Raw genomic sequence first — 16,338 nt, 5'->3', positions numbered from 1 at the left:
CCCTTATCGTCTCCTCGCTTATACTTACTTACAACTGCTCGGCGAGTTCATCAACCGATGGCAGTTTAATTCGAGGACTGCGCTTTTACGGCGATTCCATGAATGTTATCGTCCAACTTGGAGCCGAGATCCTACTCCTGGTTTACTGCCAGCGTAAAAAACAGACGCGCCGCTCCAACTTACGAGAGAACGTATAACCCGCTCGAGTATAATAACGAATTCATAAATCCCGGGCTTGATCGCCGCGTTCGCCGAACGACAGCGATTTTATCCGAGTCAGCGTATTTCCTCTCTTACTGCTCCCTCCCTCTCTCGCTATACATATATATGAAACGAGTGATTCGTAAAATTCGAGAGAAGAAGGGATAGGCGCTCGTAAAGCTCGCGAGGATGCATTCGATTCCCGGTCATGCGTGTAAAAGCTCTCCTTCCCTCGGCCCGAAGAATGATGTATATACATCAGCGCGGCGTCTTTATACCGGCCAATTAGAGGGGGAAGAAATTAATCGATGAATCATTGCAGAGAATGGGTCCGAGCTACAGGAGTGGACCGGCTTTCTGCCCGACGATTAACGCCACCGATTCAAAGGAGATTCTCGTCTCGTCCGGCATCAAGAAGACCATACGAGTCAAGGTTCACATCATAGGGGTAAGTAAAGCGTAATAGACAAGCAATCATCGATGAAAAGAGCGAACGGCTCGATACGATTTTCACTCTCTCTCTCTCTCTCTTTCTTGCAGCAATTCATCATCCAGACTCGCTTCGTCTGCCAATTCAACATCGAAGGCCGAGTCACAAGTGTTAACGCTCGGCTGCTCGCCGACACAATCTACTGCGATGACACTGAATTCTCGTATACGTCGCGCCAGCCAAACATAACTGTGCCATTTGCCGTCATCTGGGGTGGTTCCAAGCCTCTCGACAATCCTGACAACATTCACGTCGTTATCTACAGGTGATTGACGTTCTTGACTCTCGTTACTCTCCCGCTTGTTGTATTTTAACGCTGCTCTTCTGATTTTTCAGGTGCCGCGACATGGCCGACAATTGCGGCATGTGTCTGGCGCTCGCGGAAAAGTACGGTTGCGGTTGGTGCATGACGTCGGACCGTTGCGAGGTCAAGGAGCAGTGCGACAAGGGTAGCGGCACCTGGCTCGATCGCAATCAGACTTGTCCCAATCCGGAAATCCTCAGGTTCGAGCCTATGATAGGCCCCTGGGAAGGACACACCAACATCACCATCACCGGTATCAATCTCGGAAAAACTTTCAAGGACATATACCAAGGCGTCACCGTCGTTGGACTCACCTGTCAGCCCTACGAAGAGCTTTATATACGCACCAAGCAAATCGTGTGTCGCGTCGACGGACCCGGCGACAACAAGATTCGCGAAGGCCCGGTGATCGTCAAGATCGAGGACTTTCGCGGCCAGTCCAAAGATTACTACAAGTTCGTCGACCCCAATATCACCGCGATTTCACCGACCCACGGTCCAGTGAGCGGAGGCACTCGTCTACGCATCACTGGCGTCTACATGAATGCCGGCAGCCGTATTCAGGCCTTTATCGACAATCTTCCCTGTGAAATCAACAATACCGAGCACGACGAGGTTCTGTGCATTACCAGCGCCAGTCCGGAAAAGCGTAAGGCACCGGTCGTCATGTATTTCGACAAATCCAAAAGGCAGTACAACGGCTTCTTCGAGTACGTCGACGATCCGAAAATTGAGAGCGTCGAGAGTGGTGTTGGTGGGGGACAGCTCAAAATACCAAAGGGCATTCCGTCCGGCGGTATTAAAATCAGCATCACTGGAAAGAACCTTGGATACATCCAAAAGCCTGAAATGTACGTTTATTACGAAGGCAAACAGTACTTTTCGCAGGCCTGCAGTATCCTCAGCCAGACCAACATGATTTGCAAATCGCCCGAGATCGACGTGCTGCTCGGTGCTCTGGATGCCGAGAAACCGCTGTCCCTGGAGTACGGCTTTCGAATGGACAATGTTGCCCGAGTTCAGAATCTCACGCAGCAGGGACTGCACCCATTCCTGCTCTACCCTGATCCAGTCTACGATGTTTTCGACACAGAAGTCAAGTACTACAAGAGCGACTATCTCACCATCAACGGCCAACACTTGGACCGTGCCTGCCAAGAATCCGACGTGGTTGTCAAGATCGGCGACAGCTTTTGCAATGTGACATCCCTCTCGCGACAGCAGTTGACTTGCAGACCCCCATCTACACAACCGCCGGCTCTCGACTCTTCGGGCAATCCCAAACCAGACCTTCCAGAGGTTATCGTCACCGTGGGTGGCAACCTCAAGTACAAAATCGGAAAGCTGAGCTACGCTATGCCCGCTGGACTAAACGGCCCTCTATCCAAGCCCGCTATATTCGGCGTAAGCGCAGCCATCGTGATTTTGGTCATAATCTTTATCGCCTTTCTGATCGCCTACCGACGCAAGTCCACCGAGAGCAACCGAGTGCTCAAGAATATGCAGGAACAGATGGACATTCTGGAACTGAGGGTAGCAGCCGAGTGCAAGGAAGCCTTCGCCGAACTACAGACAGAGATGACAGATTTGACCGGAGATTTGACCAGCGGTGGAATTCCCTTCCTGGAATATCGAGCCTATGCCATGAATATACTCTTCCCCTCTGACGACAATCACGTTGTGCTCCAATGGGACAGGCCCGAGCTCATGCGCAAAGAGAAAGGTTTGAGGCTGTTTGGTCAATTGATCATGAACAAGACTTTCCTGCTACTATTCGTCAGAACTTTGGAAAGCAATCGCTATTTCTCTATGCGTGACCGAGTAAATGTAGCGAGTCTAATAATGGTAACACTGCAGAGCAAGATGGAATATTGTACGGATATTCTGAAAACCTTGCTTGCCGATCTAATCGAGAAATGCATGGAGGGAAAGAGCCATCCCAAGCTGCTTCTTCGAAGGTGATTTACGAGCTTTTTTTCCTGCTTTATGATAGAATGGAACGATTTGTTAATAATAAATATATTTCTGCATTTTAGAACCGAGAGTGTCGCCGAGAAAATGCTGACGGCTTGGTTCACCTTTCTGCTGTACAAGTTTATGCGAGAGTGCGCTGGCGAACCGTTGTACTTGTTATTCCGTGCCATGAAGCAACAAGTAGACAAGGGACCAGTCGATGCCATTACCTCAGAGGCTAGGTACTCGTTATCAGAGGAAAAACTCATTAGACAGTCGATTGATTTCAAAGCAATGGTACGTTAAAATATCATGTACTACAACTTGGTTTTTAAGTAATAAAATATTTTACCAATAATATATCCCTTGGATTTTCGCAGACGGCCTACGTATCGATTTCGCAACAGACAATATACGGAGGTGGCGTGGATCCGAATACTGAAAATATTCCAGTAAAAGTTTTAGACTGTGATACAATTTCCCAAGTCAAGGAGAAGGCACTTGATACCATATACAGATCTACACCCTACAGTTTGAGACCAAGAAAGGAAGATCTGGATCTTGGTGAGTCTTCCGAGCGCGCCTCAACTCGCTATTATTCAACTTGAACAATAAATTTTTAAATATACACATTTTTTAGAATGGAGAACGGGAGCTTCTGGCAGGCTGATCCTGTACGACGAAGACTCGACTACCAAGACGGAAGGCGAATGGAAGAAACGCAACACGCTGAATCACTACCGCGTACCAGATGGCGCCTCCCTTAACCTAGTCAACAAGCAATCGTCTGTTTACAATCTTTCCATCTTAAGTGAGAAAACCGATAAATCACACAAATATGAAACTCTGAATCTCAGCAAGTTCAGTTCGGCAAGTCCACCTCTATCCCGTGCTACTTCGCCACTGAATCACGATCACGATGGTGGCCTCAAAGTCTGGCATCTTGTAAAACACCACGACACAGACGCGCAGAAGGAAGGCGAACGCGGCAACAAAATGGTTTCAGAAATTTATCTCACAAGGCTGTTGGCTACCAAGGGTACACTGCAAAAGTTCGTCGACGACCTCTTCGAAACGATATTCAGCACAGCTCATCGCGGATCTGCTCTACCACTTGCAATCAAATACATGTTCGATTTCTTGGATGATCAAGCGCTCCACCACCAGATCACCGACCCCGAAGTCGTGCACACGTGGAAGAGTAATCTGCTGCCTCTAAGGTTCTGGGTGAATCTTATCAAGAATCCAAACTTCATATTCGACATTCACAAGTCAAACATCGTCGATTCGTGCTTCTCGGTTGTTGCGCAAACATTTATGGACAGCTGCTCTACGTCAGACCATAGATTAGGTAAGATAGTAAACTCTAAAAAATCTCTCAAGGTGGTAAAAATCATACCATAATTTGAATCTCTGAATTTATAGGCAAGGATTCACCGAGCTCCAAACTTTTATATGCCAAGGACATTCCAGTTTACAAAGAGTGGGTAGAACGGTACTACTCCGACATCAAACTCATGCAAGCCATATCTGATCAAGACATGAATGCCATGCTTGCAGAAGAATCAAGAGTAAGTTACTTGACCTCTTTTTATTTTTTTAAACTCATATGATTTCTCGAGAAACAACTAATTTATAAATTATTACAGCTGCACCAGAACGAATTTAATACGAATTGCGCCCTGTACGAGCTCTATACCTACGCAAGCAAGTACAACGAGCAGCTTACGGTGACCCTTGAGGAGGACGAATTCTCGACGAAACAGAGATTGGCTTACAAGCTCGAACAGGTCCATAATATAATGGCCGCCGATGGCAACCCCTGATGTCCCGTTTATACGAGCAAGCGCTCGAACAATTCGGTGCGAAACGAGCTGCCCTGCTGAGGCCTGAGGAGCTCGACGGTAGGTAGCAGCAGCGGCACTTGTAGCAGCGCAGCCACCGCCGTCGACGACTACTGGCACGTCTCCGGCCTACTCGACGCCGAGCACCAGTACCTCCTTGCCTCGCCGCCGCCCGCAAAACGCCCGGACCCTACGACACCGAGTGCTAGCCGTAGATAAAGCGCATTGCGAAAGTATTCGTAAATCGCTCTCGATAAAAAGTGTGCATTTCACTGCAGTGCAATTCACCACCGTCGACCTTGTGTTGTTTTCTTGGAATTGCCAAAAGCGCAAGTGGTGGTTGTTTTCTTCCTTTCTCCACAGCAAGAAAGATTTTCGAGGGACGCTTACTTTTCGAGCGCGAGTGAAAATGAAAGCACGATTATGAATTGTGCACTGCGAGCAGTTAAACGAACAAGTGTAAATAACGAAATATTGAGCGCGCGTCTTTATCATTATTGTATCTAGGTTTATCGAATAAGCGAGTGTATGCTGTGCGTTACAAACAACGCCAATAAGAGCCACTTTCCGGCTGGTTAAAAATTCCGGTTTTGTCCCTTGCAAATGAACAAATGACGTTCTTTTAGCGCACATTAAGGCCAGAATTTTCCAACGCTATACTCGGTACTTTTTAATACAAGGAGCAGTCGCCAGGTCCGAATCGTGGATAAATCGACTAGTTTAGCAATAAGAGTATTACATGGAATCACGCAAGATTCCCTTTTTTTCATAATTACGTACTCCGAGAGTAATTTTTTGTATTCTTTTATTATGTAAATTTTGTAAAGTCTTTTTTACGAAGGTCCAGCGCGTTGATTTTTATTCGATCCTAGTTTACATCGCGTATCAAATTAATGATAGGCTGGATACTCGAAGAACACTTGTATACAATTATGCCAACGGGGCGAATTAAAATGTCAGTCGAAAATTTTTTGTATATTTGTGCAAGCCACTGCCAAAGCGGCTCCGGTAAATTCGGTGGTCTCGAAAATATGAAGGATAGGCGAGATTTCTTGTACGAATACACATCTCCATCCACTGAAATGTTTGAGAAAAAAAAATGAAAAAACAAGAATAGATAATGATAATGAATGTCGTGATAAGAGGAATACATAACAAGTCATCGATAATCGCTATTGTCTTAATCGACCGATCGATGCAGATACATGATAGTTATATTATTAATAATTATAATTATATACATTGATGGTATGTCATTATGTATATGTGTACATATATACACACTTATTACACCGACGCGACGCGTGTATATGTATATATATCTAGGCTAGAAAATATCATCAATCCCAATGACGTATGATTGAAGAAGCTTCTCCCGCCCTTCTCCCATTTATTACAACTTAACAAGGATTCGTTTTTCACTTCGTTTTTCAACCTACGGGACTGACTTTAATGAAGTTATGAAGGGTCAAATTTACTATTATCAAGTTATAAATATACTATTACGGTAAAATATTAAACGATGATATCTAATATGAGAAAAAAAATTGTTACGTTACTTTTTTTACTTCAAATTCGGCATTTGAAATAAAAAAATTAAACGTACAATAAATTTTCCATTAGCTAGTTAGTGTAACAATTTCCCTTCAAGATTGACCGTTGTTGTAAAGTCGGTCACGGTTTCTCGAGCATTCCATCTTAAACAAGAGAAAAGAAGGCGCATTAAAAAATACGAGTCCTGGGAGGCGGGAAGGGAAAAGTTAAGAAAAAGCAAGCTGACAAAGATATGAGTACATCTGGCGATAAAAATATAAAGTGTATGAGCGTGAACCAGACGCATTTTTCGAGAACAGACTGTGTATTAGCTAGTAGGATTAACTTTACGATTAAACATGGAAAAGTAAAATGCAAGTTTTTGGACTATTTGGCCGATCGCGTGGACGCCTCGATGTTGTGTTGAGTGTTTTCGCGTGCTTCCTCATCTATTCTTTCGGTCTCTTCGCAAAAAAACAGTTAGCCCTCTTTGTCTCTTCTTAGAGGACTCAGACAAATTTACTTGATAATTAATGTCTATCGCACAAGTAGGCAATTCAATGTCATCTTTTTGAAATTATAATACTTGATGATTGAATTTCTTTGCATATTATTCATTAAAGAAATATGACTTTGAGAGACGATTCGTCAGAGGGACTCTGTAAACTTGCATAAAAGGAAGTGTCGAAGTGTGCGTATGCGCGTGCGTTCTTGAACCACCGTCTATTCTTATGATTGTTATTGTCATTTATCATCTAAAAAATCATCATTCACACATCACCATCGTATCGTTGTCGTGTCATCATCGTCATTGTTCGCTGTCATTGTGTCTACACACCGCCATAAGAGTTCTCGGACCGAAATAATTAGGACCTTTGACTCGCAATCTTTAAGCTCCTATGAAGCATTCTTGTCCTTCTTTACACTCCCTATTAATCCAAATAAAGTAAAAAAATAGTAACTTCACCTTTCACAAATCCTGGACCTTCTCCGTAACAAGAACCCCAAAATCCTTTTGTAGGTAATCAGCTTCAACGCCACCGTCGTCATGTTGTTGTCACTCTTAATTATTAATAATTGTAATATATATAACAAAAAAATAACGATCACTGTTGAGTATTGTCTGGTTGTATTAACATTGATATTGAATCGGTATGAATTGATAATCATTAATTAAACGTCGACATTACTCCGTGGATGTATTCATAAGAAAAAAATTTGGTGTGGTGTGTCTGGCTGTGTGAACTATTGACTTCATAATTGTTTAGCTACGTATATGCGCTGAAGCAAGACTTGACGTTTAAAAAATAAATCATCTTTTTAATTGAATATATTTTTTTAAGATTATTAATATCACTGTTCAGTGTATAATATAAAATTACACTTTTTAAGTTATTTTTAATTCTTTTAAAAACTGTTTTTATTTTTAACCTGTCATTCTGAAATTTGTTGACTGTAGTTAAACAAAGATGATGCATTTTTTAAACCAAAAGGCCAAGCGATTCCCTTGTAGGTGCGCGAGTGATATGCGTGTATATGCGTGCATGCGCGTTATCATTAAAAAAAAAAAACGATTCTTGAATGTCCTGTGCGTCAATTCAATGTGCAAGTCGTGCAGCAGAGAAAGTATTTATTGCTCAAAAAGATAGACAAAAAATCGATGATGGATAAGAACCAAGATGAATTTTTAATGCGAGCGTGAACAAAATCATGTGTGAAAGCAATAGCGGGGAAATCTGCTAGCAATTGCCAGAATGTGAAACTCGACGTTTTATATGAATTCTTCTTTTTTGTAAGACACTTTCGTCCTGTTTCATACATAAAAACAAAGAAAATATGTTCATTCTAGCGTTCATTATTTTTTTCTCAATCTCAAGCCTATTATGATTAATCATTAAAACATTTTTCATCTCGCAAATTTAATTCCTTAAAATCAGGAATACTTTTCATTCTATTTTCATTATCAATGTCGCCTTTCTACAATATGCAGCAAGCGTGAAACAAACCGAGAACGAGTGGGAAAAAGTTATTAAAGGCAACAAGGGGCCGACGCATGTCAAAATATTCTGAAATATTCTGAGTATACGTGAACGTGAAAAGCTCAAATTTGTTATTTGAACCGGGTTGCATTAAAAAAGAAACTTCAATGAAAGAAGCGTAAGTCATTTTCAATGAATGAAACCAAGCAAAAGCTGATGACTGAGGCCCCATATTTTGCTGTTCTCCGAGTATAGAACAACTTCTTAATGGTACTAATAAACCCAAAGTGCCTCTGGTAGATTTTTGGGCATAAGATTGAGTAATAAAAACTATCGATATAACAAATTTTTTACTAGCCGAAGGGCAAAAAATGAAGGCGAGCTGGTGAAAATAATTAAATCGTAAAATCGAAGGGATGAGCGAAAATTAAACTGCGAAAGAAATGTTGGAAACAAACGACAGAGTCAACGTAATAATTTTTCACGAGAAGTTTTTGCAATGTTAAATTTTGAATACAAAATGTGATGCATTAGTCATTTCATCATCGGTATCATTGTCGTTCTCGTAGAAATCGTTACAACGCACAAAAATCGTAACATTTTTAAAAACTTGTAGACGAAATCAATCTAAATTTTACTCCAAACTGAGATTAATCTGAACGTTAAGCTAATGATTAGCAAATTAACATTCAGACAAACGAAATAATTCATGTATCTAATCGTGAAAGTACCTAATTCCAGAACAACCATTTTTCACGATCTAAAATTGAAGAACAAATCTAGCAAGGTTTTCGCGACGTTTTGCGTTCCTCTGAAAGAAAAAAAAACTTTAAATTTAATAGTGTAAATGAGAAAGTGCAGAAGATATTGAGGTCTCTAAGGGTTTTTCTCCGGAGCTGACTTTCGTTTTCAGCAATAGGGAGCTTCGTTGTATATGTATGCATATCGTGTGATGTATATACAAATAACAAAATATAAATACAAAAAATATATATAAATATATATATATATATATATAAATGTACGTCTATTAGATAGGCATATAATAATTTTTGCCAGATGCGAGGGAAAATAACTCGCAAGTAACGCAAATGAACGGCAAACGTGAAGCAGAACAAGGCTCGATGAAAAATAACCAGTAGCCTAGACTACCTAATTTCGATGATACATATATATGTCTATATGCCTGCTGGTACTTGCAAGTGCAACAAGTGGCCACATGTATGTTATTTTAAAAAATGACTGTGTTTAGATGTTAATTACAAGATACACTGTAAATAACAGCTCTTTTTTATAATTTGATGTCTCGACTTGCAATGACGAATAATGACATTTTATTGAATACTGTGATTGCATGCTATTGATTTCTTCACGATAAATGGAATAAATAATTTAAGAAGCAATAAATTATCACTGAACGATGAAGAATATCAATTTTTTAATACTTAAATGTGACCATAATACTGATTATAGTAATTCTTTTCCATGACATAGTGTATCTCTTCTTTATGATTCCTCTACGCGAGACTTGCTCATTCCAATCCAAGTCAGCGCGGTATTATTACGAACATACGAAAATTTGCGGGTACTTGGATCGAAAATAAAAATAAAAAACGATCTGCATCAAACAATAGCGAACAAAATAATACCTGAACTTGAAGCGCTCACTGCCTGAATTATTTTTACACGAGTTAAGATTGAAAACGCGAGACCAATGATATAGTTGACACTTTTTTATAGTAATATTTCTCATGATCTTAAAATCAACACTTTTTGGATTTGCGTGAAATTCAAACGTTAAAACCGTTGAGTTTAATATTGCAATCACGAACAATGTTTGACGATGTCATTTTTTAATTGAAACAAAAATATTTATAAATGTGCAGAAACAACAGTTTGTACGATACTTTTTCGCAAGAAATAATTCCTTTCGTATGTACCTAAGACATAAGTAATACTTCTAAAACAAATCAATTGTTGTTGTTAATCATCTATTTTTTGTAAAATTAAACGACGTATATAATGAAAAAGCGGATATTTTATTTAGTTTTTACATTTAGTTTGCATTAGACAGTGAACATGAAGTGAAAAAATGCAAATCGGACAATCTACGGGGTAAGTTGGGGATTGATCAAGTCATAGATTTGCGAAACTGAGGCAAAACAGTTTCTCTTTAAAATGTAGCTTCTTTGTTTACTGTAAATTCTTTAGAAGTCAACCAACTTGACAAGAAATGCAGAAGGCAGCCTAATTTTACAGAATCAATGAGAGCTAGAAAGTAAATTTGCATGTGCAACACAAGTCAGAAGTACAGGGAGCTCGATAATATTTGCTATGAAAAAAAAACAAGTTTGTTTTTACTTAGATAGAAGTATGCACCTTATTGATATATATATATATATATATATAGTCATGTTCCTTTCATCCGCTCACGTGAGATTATGATATATTAAGTGAAGATATTATATATAAATTACTGTATATGTATATCGCATAAAAAAGAATGAAAATCCTGGACGAAGCAATTATTTTGTACTTGTTTTGTAATCTTAATATATATAAATATTAATGCATAAATATATATATATATATAATTGTAAATGTACATGCAGATGGATTGACGATTCCATCCTTAAATTATATCAAGTTTTTTGTCATTTTCTATACATAATTTTCACCATTTCGTTCAAACGCCATTCGTAGATAACATTTTTTCTAAGATTATTTTAATTCAATGACGTTTAATATTATTTTTGTATAAATGTGTGATTAATAGTATGAATAATGTAATAATTTTGTATGTTTATTGAACCAAAAATAAATATTATTGATGAACAACGTCATCTTTGTTTAGCGGCACTGCTGCAGCCTCCACTTCTTGTGTCATTTCTACGCTCCTAGTAGTATTCTGTAATGAAAGTAAAGAAATCAATTTTTTTTTTTTTAAATTACCAAGCAAAATCCGTAAATGTAATGCGCCCTTGCTTACGTTTCGAAAATCAGCATGCAAACTGCGCGGACCAATGGTGCTAAGTACGACGGGCAAGAATAACAGGCCATGCCACAATCCAAAGACTATGACCAGCAGAAAGATCTTGAAGAAGGCACGGAATACGTAGGCCCGTGAAAACGACAGCAAGGAGAGGGCGAGTAACGTCGAGCCAGCTCCAAAAAGTACGGCAGCACCAATGTGGCGCATCGCCTTGAGCGCGCGGCTGCTGCGGTCGACTCTCCTGCTCGCACCCGCGATTTCGCCGGCGTTAAGAAAAGCGTGCGCCACGTGAGCTGCGTAATCCACACTCAGGCCTACAGCTAATTCTAATCCTGGACATGAAATATACGAAATTCGTTAGTTTCCTTGCTTGGTTCATTGAATTAGAAGAAAATAGTAGATACTGACCTATGCACGATACAATATCAATTGTAAGGCCCCAATAATACATGAATCCGCAAACGTCGAGTAGAGTCAAAAGAACACAGAGTAATATCCATAGGCAAGTTTGCGGCTCGGCAATTAGAAAGGCAGTCATGCCCATAACGCAAATTAGAGCTAGAATGAGATTCCGGACGACCTCTTGTGAAATTACTTTGTCTGTCACCCATGTTGCGAACATTTCGCTCCAGACGGTTGCGAAACCCTTGAAACCGGCTTCAGCTACTGTGCGCTTTGCGTCGTCCATTCCTGGGATCCATTCGTACGGCGAAGAAAATTTGCTGAAAGAAAAGTCTATACTAGCCATCTCGATAAGCGGAGCTTTTACGCCGCACGTCAGGTTGCCACTGAATCGAAAATTCCTCTGATACTTTCCGCCGATCCGACTGAACAAAAATTTCGACAGGCAATTCTGGAAATCGTCCTCGAGTAGAGTCCTGTTTTCCGCATCTGAAAAGCATGATGGGCAATTATGAAATTCGTTCTATGAGGATCTCATTGGGGAGAAAAAATTTGATTACCAATATTAAAATTTGCATTGGAAAAGTGGACGAAATCTACTGGCCAGTTTTTAACATTTTCCGTAAACGATGCGTTCTCCAAAGTCCGACTGAGATTTAAAATCTTGGGAAAATCTTGAACAAAATCTATGTTGCTCATGAACACCGTAGCTTCGTGGCCTACTTTCGGGAATTCTTGTTCTTTCACGGTGAGAAAATGATTCAAGTACGATTCTTTGGGCAGAAACCAGACTGGGTCGAACCATTGCTCCAGTCGACTAGATCCAATTCCACCAAACGTTGCAAACGTTATCGTAATGGCTAAAATGACTAATTTTCCGGGAATCGTAAAAACTACTTTCGTGTACAGTTTATCAGCCAACCTCCACGAAATATTCTGTTTGACGTCCGCCACTTTTGGTACGTAGTTTTCGTGCGTTACACACGGTAGCACCCCGTTACGTTTGTTCTCCACTCGCTGACAATCTAACGTGAAAAAAGCGACGAAAAATGTTACTTGCAAGATGAAAGTTACAAAGACTCCTACGGCTGCGTATATACAAAACGAGTGCAAGGACGGTAGAATCTGAAATTTTGTAAAAAAAAGTTACATATTCGATTCGGAGAACTAAAGAACTCGTGTATGCTAATACCAATCTATACTTGCCGTTGAAGCTCCAATGACGAAGGCGACAACATCGGTGAGTGAGGTGACCGAAATCGCTGCCCCAGCGTGACTCAAAGCCAAAGCAACCCTTTCGGGTAATGGCTTGTCGCGATTTTTTTCGTGCGATATTACCTCCTCCCAAGCAGCCATCATGACGAACGTATCGTCGACTCCTAAACCCATGAGCATAAAAGGCAGTGAAGTGTGAACTGGGCCGTATGGGACCCCAAAAAGAGAGCAAAGACCGATGGCAACCGCGAAAGCGCCTCCTATGCAAAATAGAGCTACGCTGGTTAGCCAAAACTGTAATTAATCAAATTATAGATGTGAGAATTATATTTTTCAACGCGTGAATAACTATAGTTATCTTGCGTGACTTACTCGCCATTCCACCCAATTGAACTTGGAGAGTATCACTTGTACATAAATAGACATGATCATTATACCAGCAATGAGCTTTTCAACGTCGTGAAAAATACTATCTTGACTTATGTCTCCGAAACTTCGTCCGGCTTCGTAATACAATGCATAAGTATTATTTCTTTTCTGTGCTTGTAATTCTTTTGACGCTTTTTCCAATTCTTGGAGATAAACGTGTTCCCAATCAAAGACTTCTTTTGTTGACTGAAATTGTACAAGACATGTAATCATGCAAATCAAAACTTGATGATCTGAAAGTAAAAGGTTGCTGCCTTACCCAATCTGCAGTACCTGCATCGTTACCCATCTCATCCATATTGACTTTTGTAAAATTGATATATACCATCCACTGCGTTTTCACGACCTTTGCACTAACGATTCTACCGTTCTGATCTTTGGTGATACCACCTAATAATTCACTAAAATTTATTGGATGACCTAGTGTAGGACTTATATTTACAGAATTAAATTTGTTAATAATGTCTTCTTTTGTTTGGGACTTGATCAAAGTTGAATTAAACTCCCAAATGTCCATAATACTGAGTAACAAACAGCCCTTGGGTAAACTATTAAGAACACCACAATATAATTGAGTTGGTAAATGTATTCCTGCATCATATCCAATTTTATTTGACATGACTGGCTCTTTGTCAAAAAAACTATCATCCATTTGTCTTTTTCTGCGTTCAGTAATGCCAGAAATAATGGGAACCCTAGAAATGATTAATAAATATTAGTGAAAGATTATTGCATTTGCCTATTACTCAGACTAATTCCAACTACAAGAAGATATGATTTACTTAAAACAAATATCTGTCCAAGAAGTCTTTGGTATAGTTTGTGTCTGAGCATTAAATACACGCAAAGTTATTTCATTTAATTTAAGTAGTGCTTGAGGTTCAAGTATGTCATCTGCAGCAAATATCATTCTTTCGATTCTCTGCCCTTCTTTGAAAGTTGAGGTCAACCACTCTGTATCTCGAACAAAATCTGAATCCGGTGGAACCCATAGTTTCAAGGGGTTCTTCTCTTGTCTGAATCGAAGCAATCCAGCTAGACACAAAATCACCAACACCGAACAACAGATCATCCATCTTTTTGGTTTTTTTGCTATTTGCAGCCCAAGACTTGATAAAAGATCAAAAATATTAGGGTAAAAATTATCAATGAAATTTATTTATTGATACAGCACTTACTTATAAAAGAATCTTTCAACAAGCTTTGAGATGACTTGAGGTATTCGATACAGTGCCTCTTGTGGAGACCTCCGATATGGTTTCTTCTCAATTTCCATGGAATTGAAGTAAATGATAATTGTGTGAAATGCCTTGTAAACTGTCACTCACATGCCTAGTGAGAGCAATTAAATATTATATCTTCCATAAGACTTCTCATAAAAATTATTTTTACAAAAAAAGTCTCAATCACAGAATAACAATATAATTAAAAAAAAAAAAAATCAAATAGAAAAATAAACAAATATTTAACCTTTTAAATTGCTTATTGTGTGAGAAACACTCTACTATACGGCATGTCGAGCGTTTATGAGTAGCACATAAATGACAAAAGGGTCAATCGACTTTTCAATCTTTAAAAGTTGATAAGATAATTGGCGCGCGTTGTGCTCGCAAGAATAGTAACACACGAAGAAGGACTGGAGAAATTGATCGCATTTTCTTTCACTCGTCGGTAATAGAACGATGCACTTGTTCAGTTCACGTGTACCAAGCAATTTTCAGTATTAAAACCCATAAAAAATTAACGACTCGGCTACGCGAATCAATATAAAATAATAACAATCAACATATACAGAGACAGTTGGCGCGGACGACGGGCGGAGCACTAAATTCTGCTAGAGCGAATGAACGCCGACTGAATGGAATATTTTACGGGGAGCAGACGAGGCCCGCCCGCCGCTATTCGATAAAAACAGCTGGCGCGCGCGCGCGCGCGCGCAGCGCGAATTTGTCGGCACTGCAACTCACGAGAGATATGCTGAATAGAGAGAGAGAGAGAGAGAGAGAATATTATCCGGCCGCGAACGAAATGAAAACGTCAAGGTCGTTCGGTTGCCGGATTGGCCGTTTTTGGCAGCAGCGTGCGTCAGTGCACCGCAAGTGGGCTCCGATGCGCGCAACGCTACGTTCACAAATTTTGAACGTTTATTTATGTTACGCTTTTTTTTCCCCCCACGCGCGCTTTTACACTTATTATATACGCACTGCACTGATGGTCGCGAGAACCCTACTTTACCAATGGTGAATAACAGTTTAAAGAGAAACTTTGAATATTAATATACAATATGTTTGAACTATAAGGTCTCATCAATATTGATTCTTCTTATTATTCTCGCCTGCGTTGAGCTGTGTTTTTTAAATCCACGTATGATATTGCCACGATAATAATGGTATCGATTTACGATAACCAATAAGATAATATTTTAATTGAAAGAAGAGAAGATAGTATATTAATTATGTCGTCAAAAATTAATTGCAGTTTTGAAAGAATGTTTTTGCTACGTCAGACGTCTTGGCGCACGAAAAGGCAGATATAAACTGTAAAATAAGAAGCTATCCCAAGCGGATTAGATAATCGCCACAAAACTACTACCTGCAATCTTGAAATGCATATACTTTTGAATGTGCGTGTTTTCGTTCTTTCATTAAATGCGGCATACAGAGAGCGTATTTTCATTTGCCTATGAATATCGGGCAAGTACGAATGCATAAAACAAACTTTAAAAAGCGCATATCAATATTCTGTTTGTCTTGTTATTAAAATTATTTTCGAATATTCTAAGATGCATTATATCAGTTATATAAAAATGCACATTCTTAATCAATACCCTTGTCGAACGTCGCTTTCAAGAGTCCCCGGTATGTACGATGACTCGGTGAATTGCGAGAAACTTGGGCACGTCAAACACCGGAAGATGTGCATAATAGTAAGAGCGAAAAAATTTGCTTTTTCAGATGTATATTCATTATGTAGACATGCAACGTGCCAGTAGCCTT

General features: G+C 39.8%; 2 protein-coding genes across 6 annotated transcripts in view; one reads left to right on the top strand and one right to left on the bottom strand.

Moving 5' to 3' along the window:
* LOC100116811 (plexin-A4) overlaps positions 1-8,166 on the top strand; it is a 176,867-nt gene extending 168,701 nt beyond the window's left edge. For 4 of the 5 annotated variants that reach the window (XM_032597499.1, XM_031924382.2, XM_031924380.1 and 1 more), the window contains 8 exons: positions 524-649; positions 742-956; positions 1,028-2,953; positions 3,032-3,245; positions 3,329-3,512; positions 3,589-4,299; positions 4,374-4,519; positions 4,598-4,774. In XM_032597499.1, coding sequence (XP_032453390.1) covers positions 524-649; positions 742-956; positions 1,028-2,953; positions 3,032-3,245; positions 3,329-3,512; positions 3,589-4,299; positions 4,374-4,519; positions 4,598-4,774 — 3,699 coding nt within the window. Of the gene's footprint in view, positions 1-523; positions 650-741; positions 957-1,027; positions 2,954-3,031; positions 3,246-3,328; positions 3,513-3,588; positions 4,300-4,373; positions 4,520-4,597 lie in introns of all 5 variants that reach the window. The other variant, XM_008206574.4, reaches the window with a different exon arrangement.
* A 2,158-nt stretch (positions 8,167-10,324) lies between these two features.
* On the bottom strand, positions 10,325-15,307 carry LOC100116840 (NPC intracellular cholesterol transporter 1). The gene is made up of 10 exons (XM_001601182.6): positions 14,813-15,307; positions 14,521-14,674; positions 14,125-14,451; positions 13,602-14,037; positions 13,286-13,528; positions 12,905-13,207; positions 12,259-12,823; positions 11,705-12,187; positions 11,294-11,628; positions 10,325-11,212 (listed from the first exon to the last, which is right to left on the bottom strand). Exons 2-10 carry the CDS (start codon positions 14,616-14,618, stop codon positions 11,129-11,131), a joined length of 2,874 nt encoding a protein of 957 aa, XP_001601232.1. The 5' UTR covers positions 14,619-14,674; positions 14,813-15,307; the 3' UTR covers positions 10,325-11,128.
* Between the last annotated feature and the right edge of the window lie 1,031 nt (positions 15,308-16,338).

Source organism: Nasonia vitripennis, chromosome 2, assembly GCF_009193385.2.
Source record: "Nasonia vitripennis strain AsymCx chromosome 2, Nvit_psr_1.1, whole genome shotgun sequence".
Lineage (NCBI taxonomy): Eukaryota > Metazoa > Arthropoda > Insecta > Hymenoptera > Pteromalidae > Nasonia > Nasonia vitripennis.
Note: the sequence above shows the minus strand (reverse complement) of the source record. Positions and strands in the feature narration are given on the sequence as shown.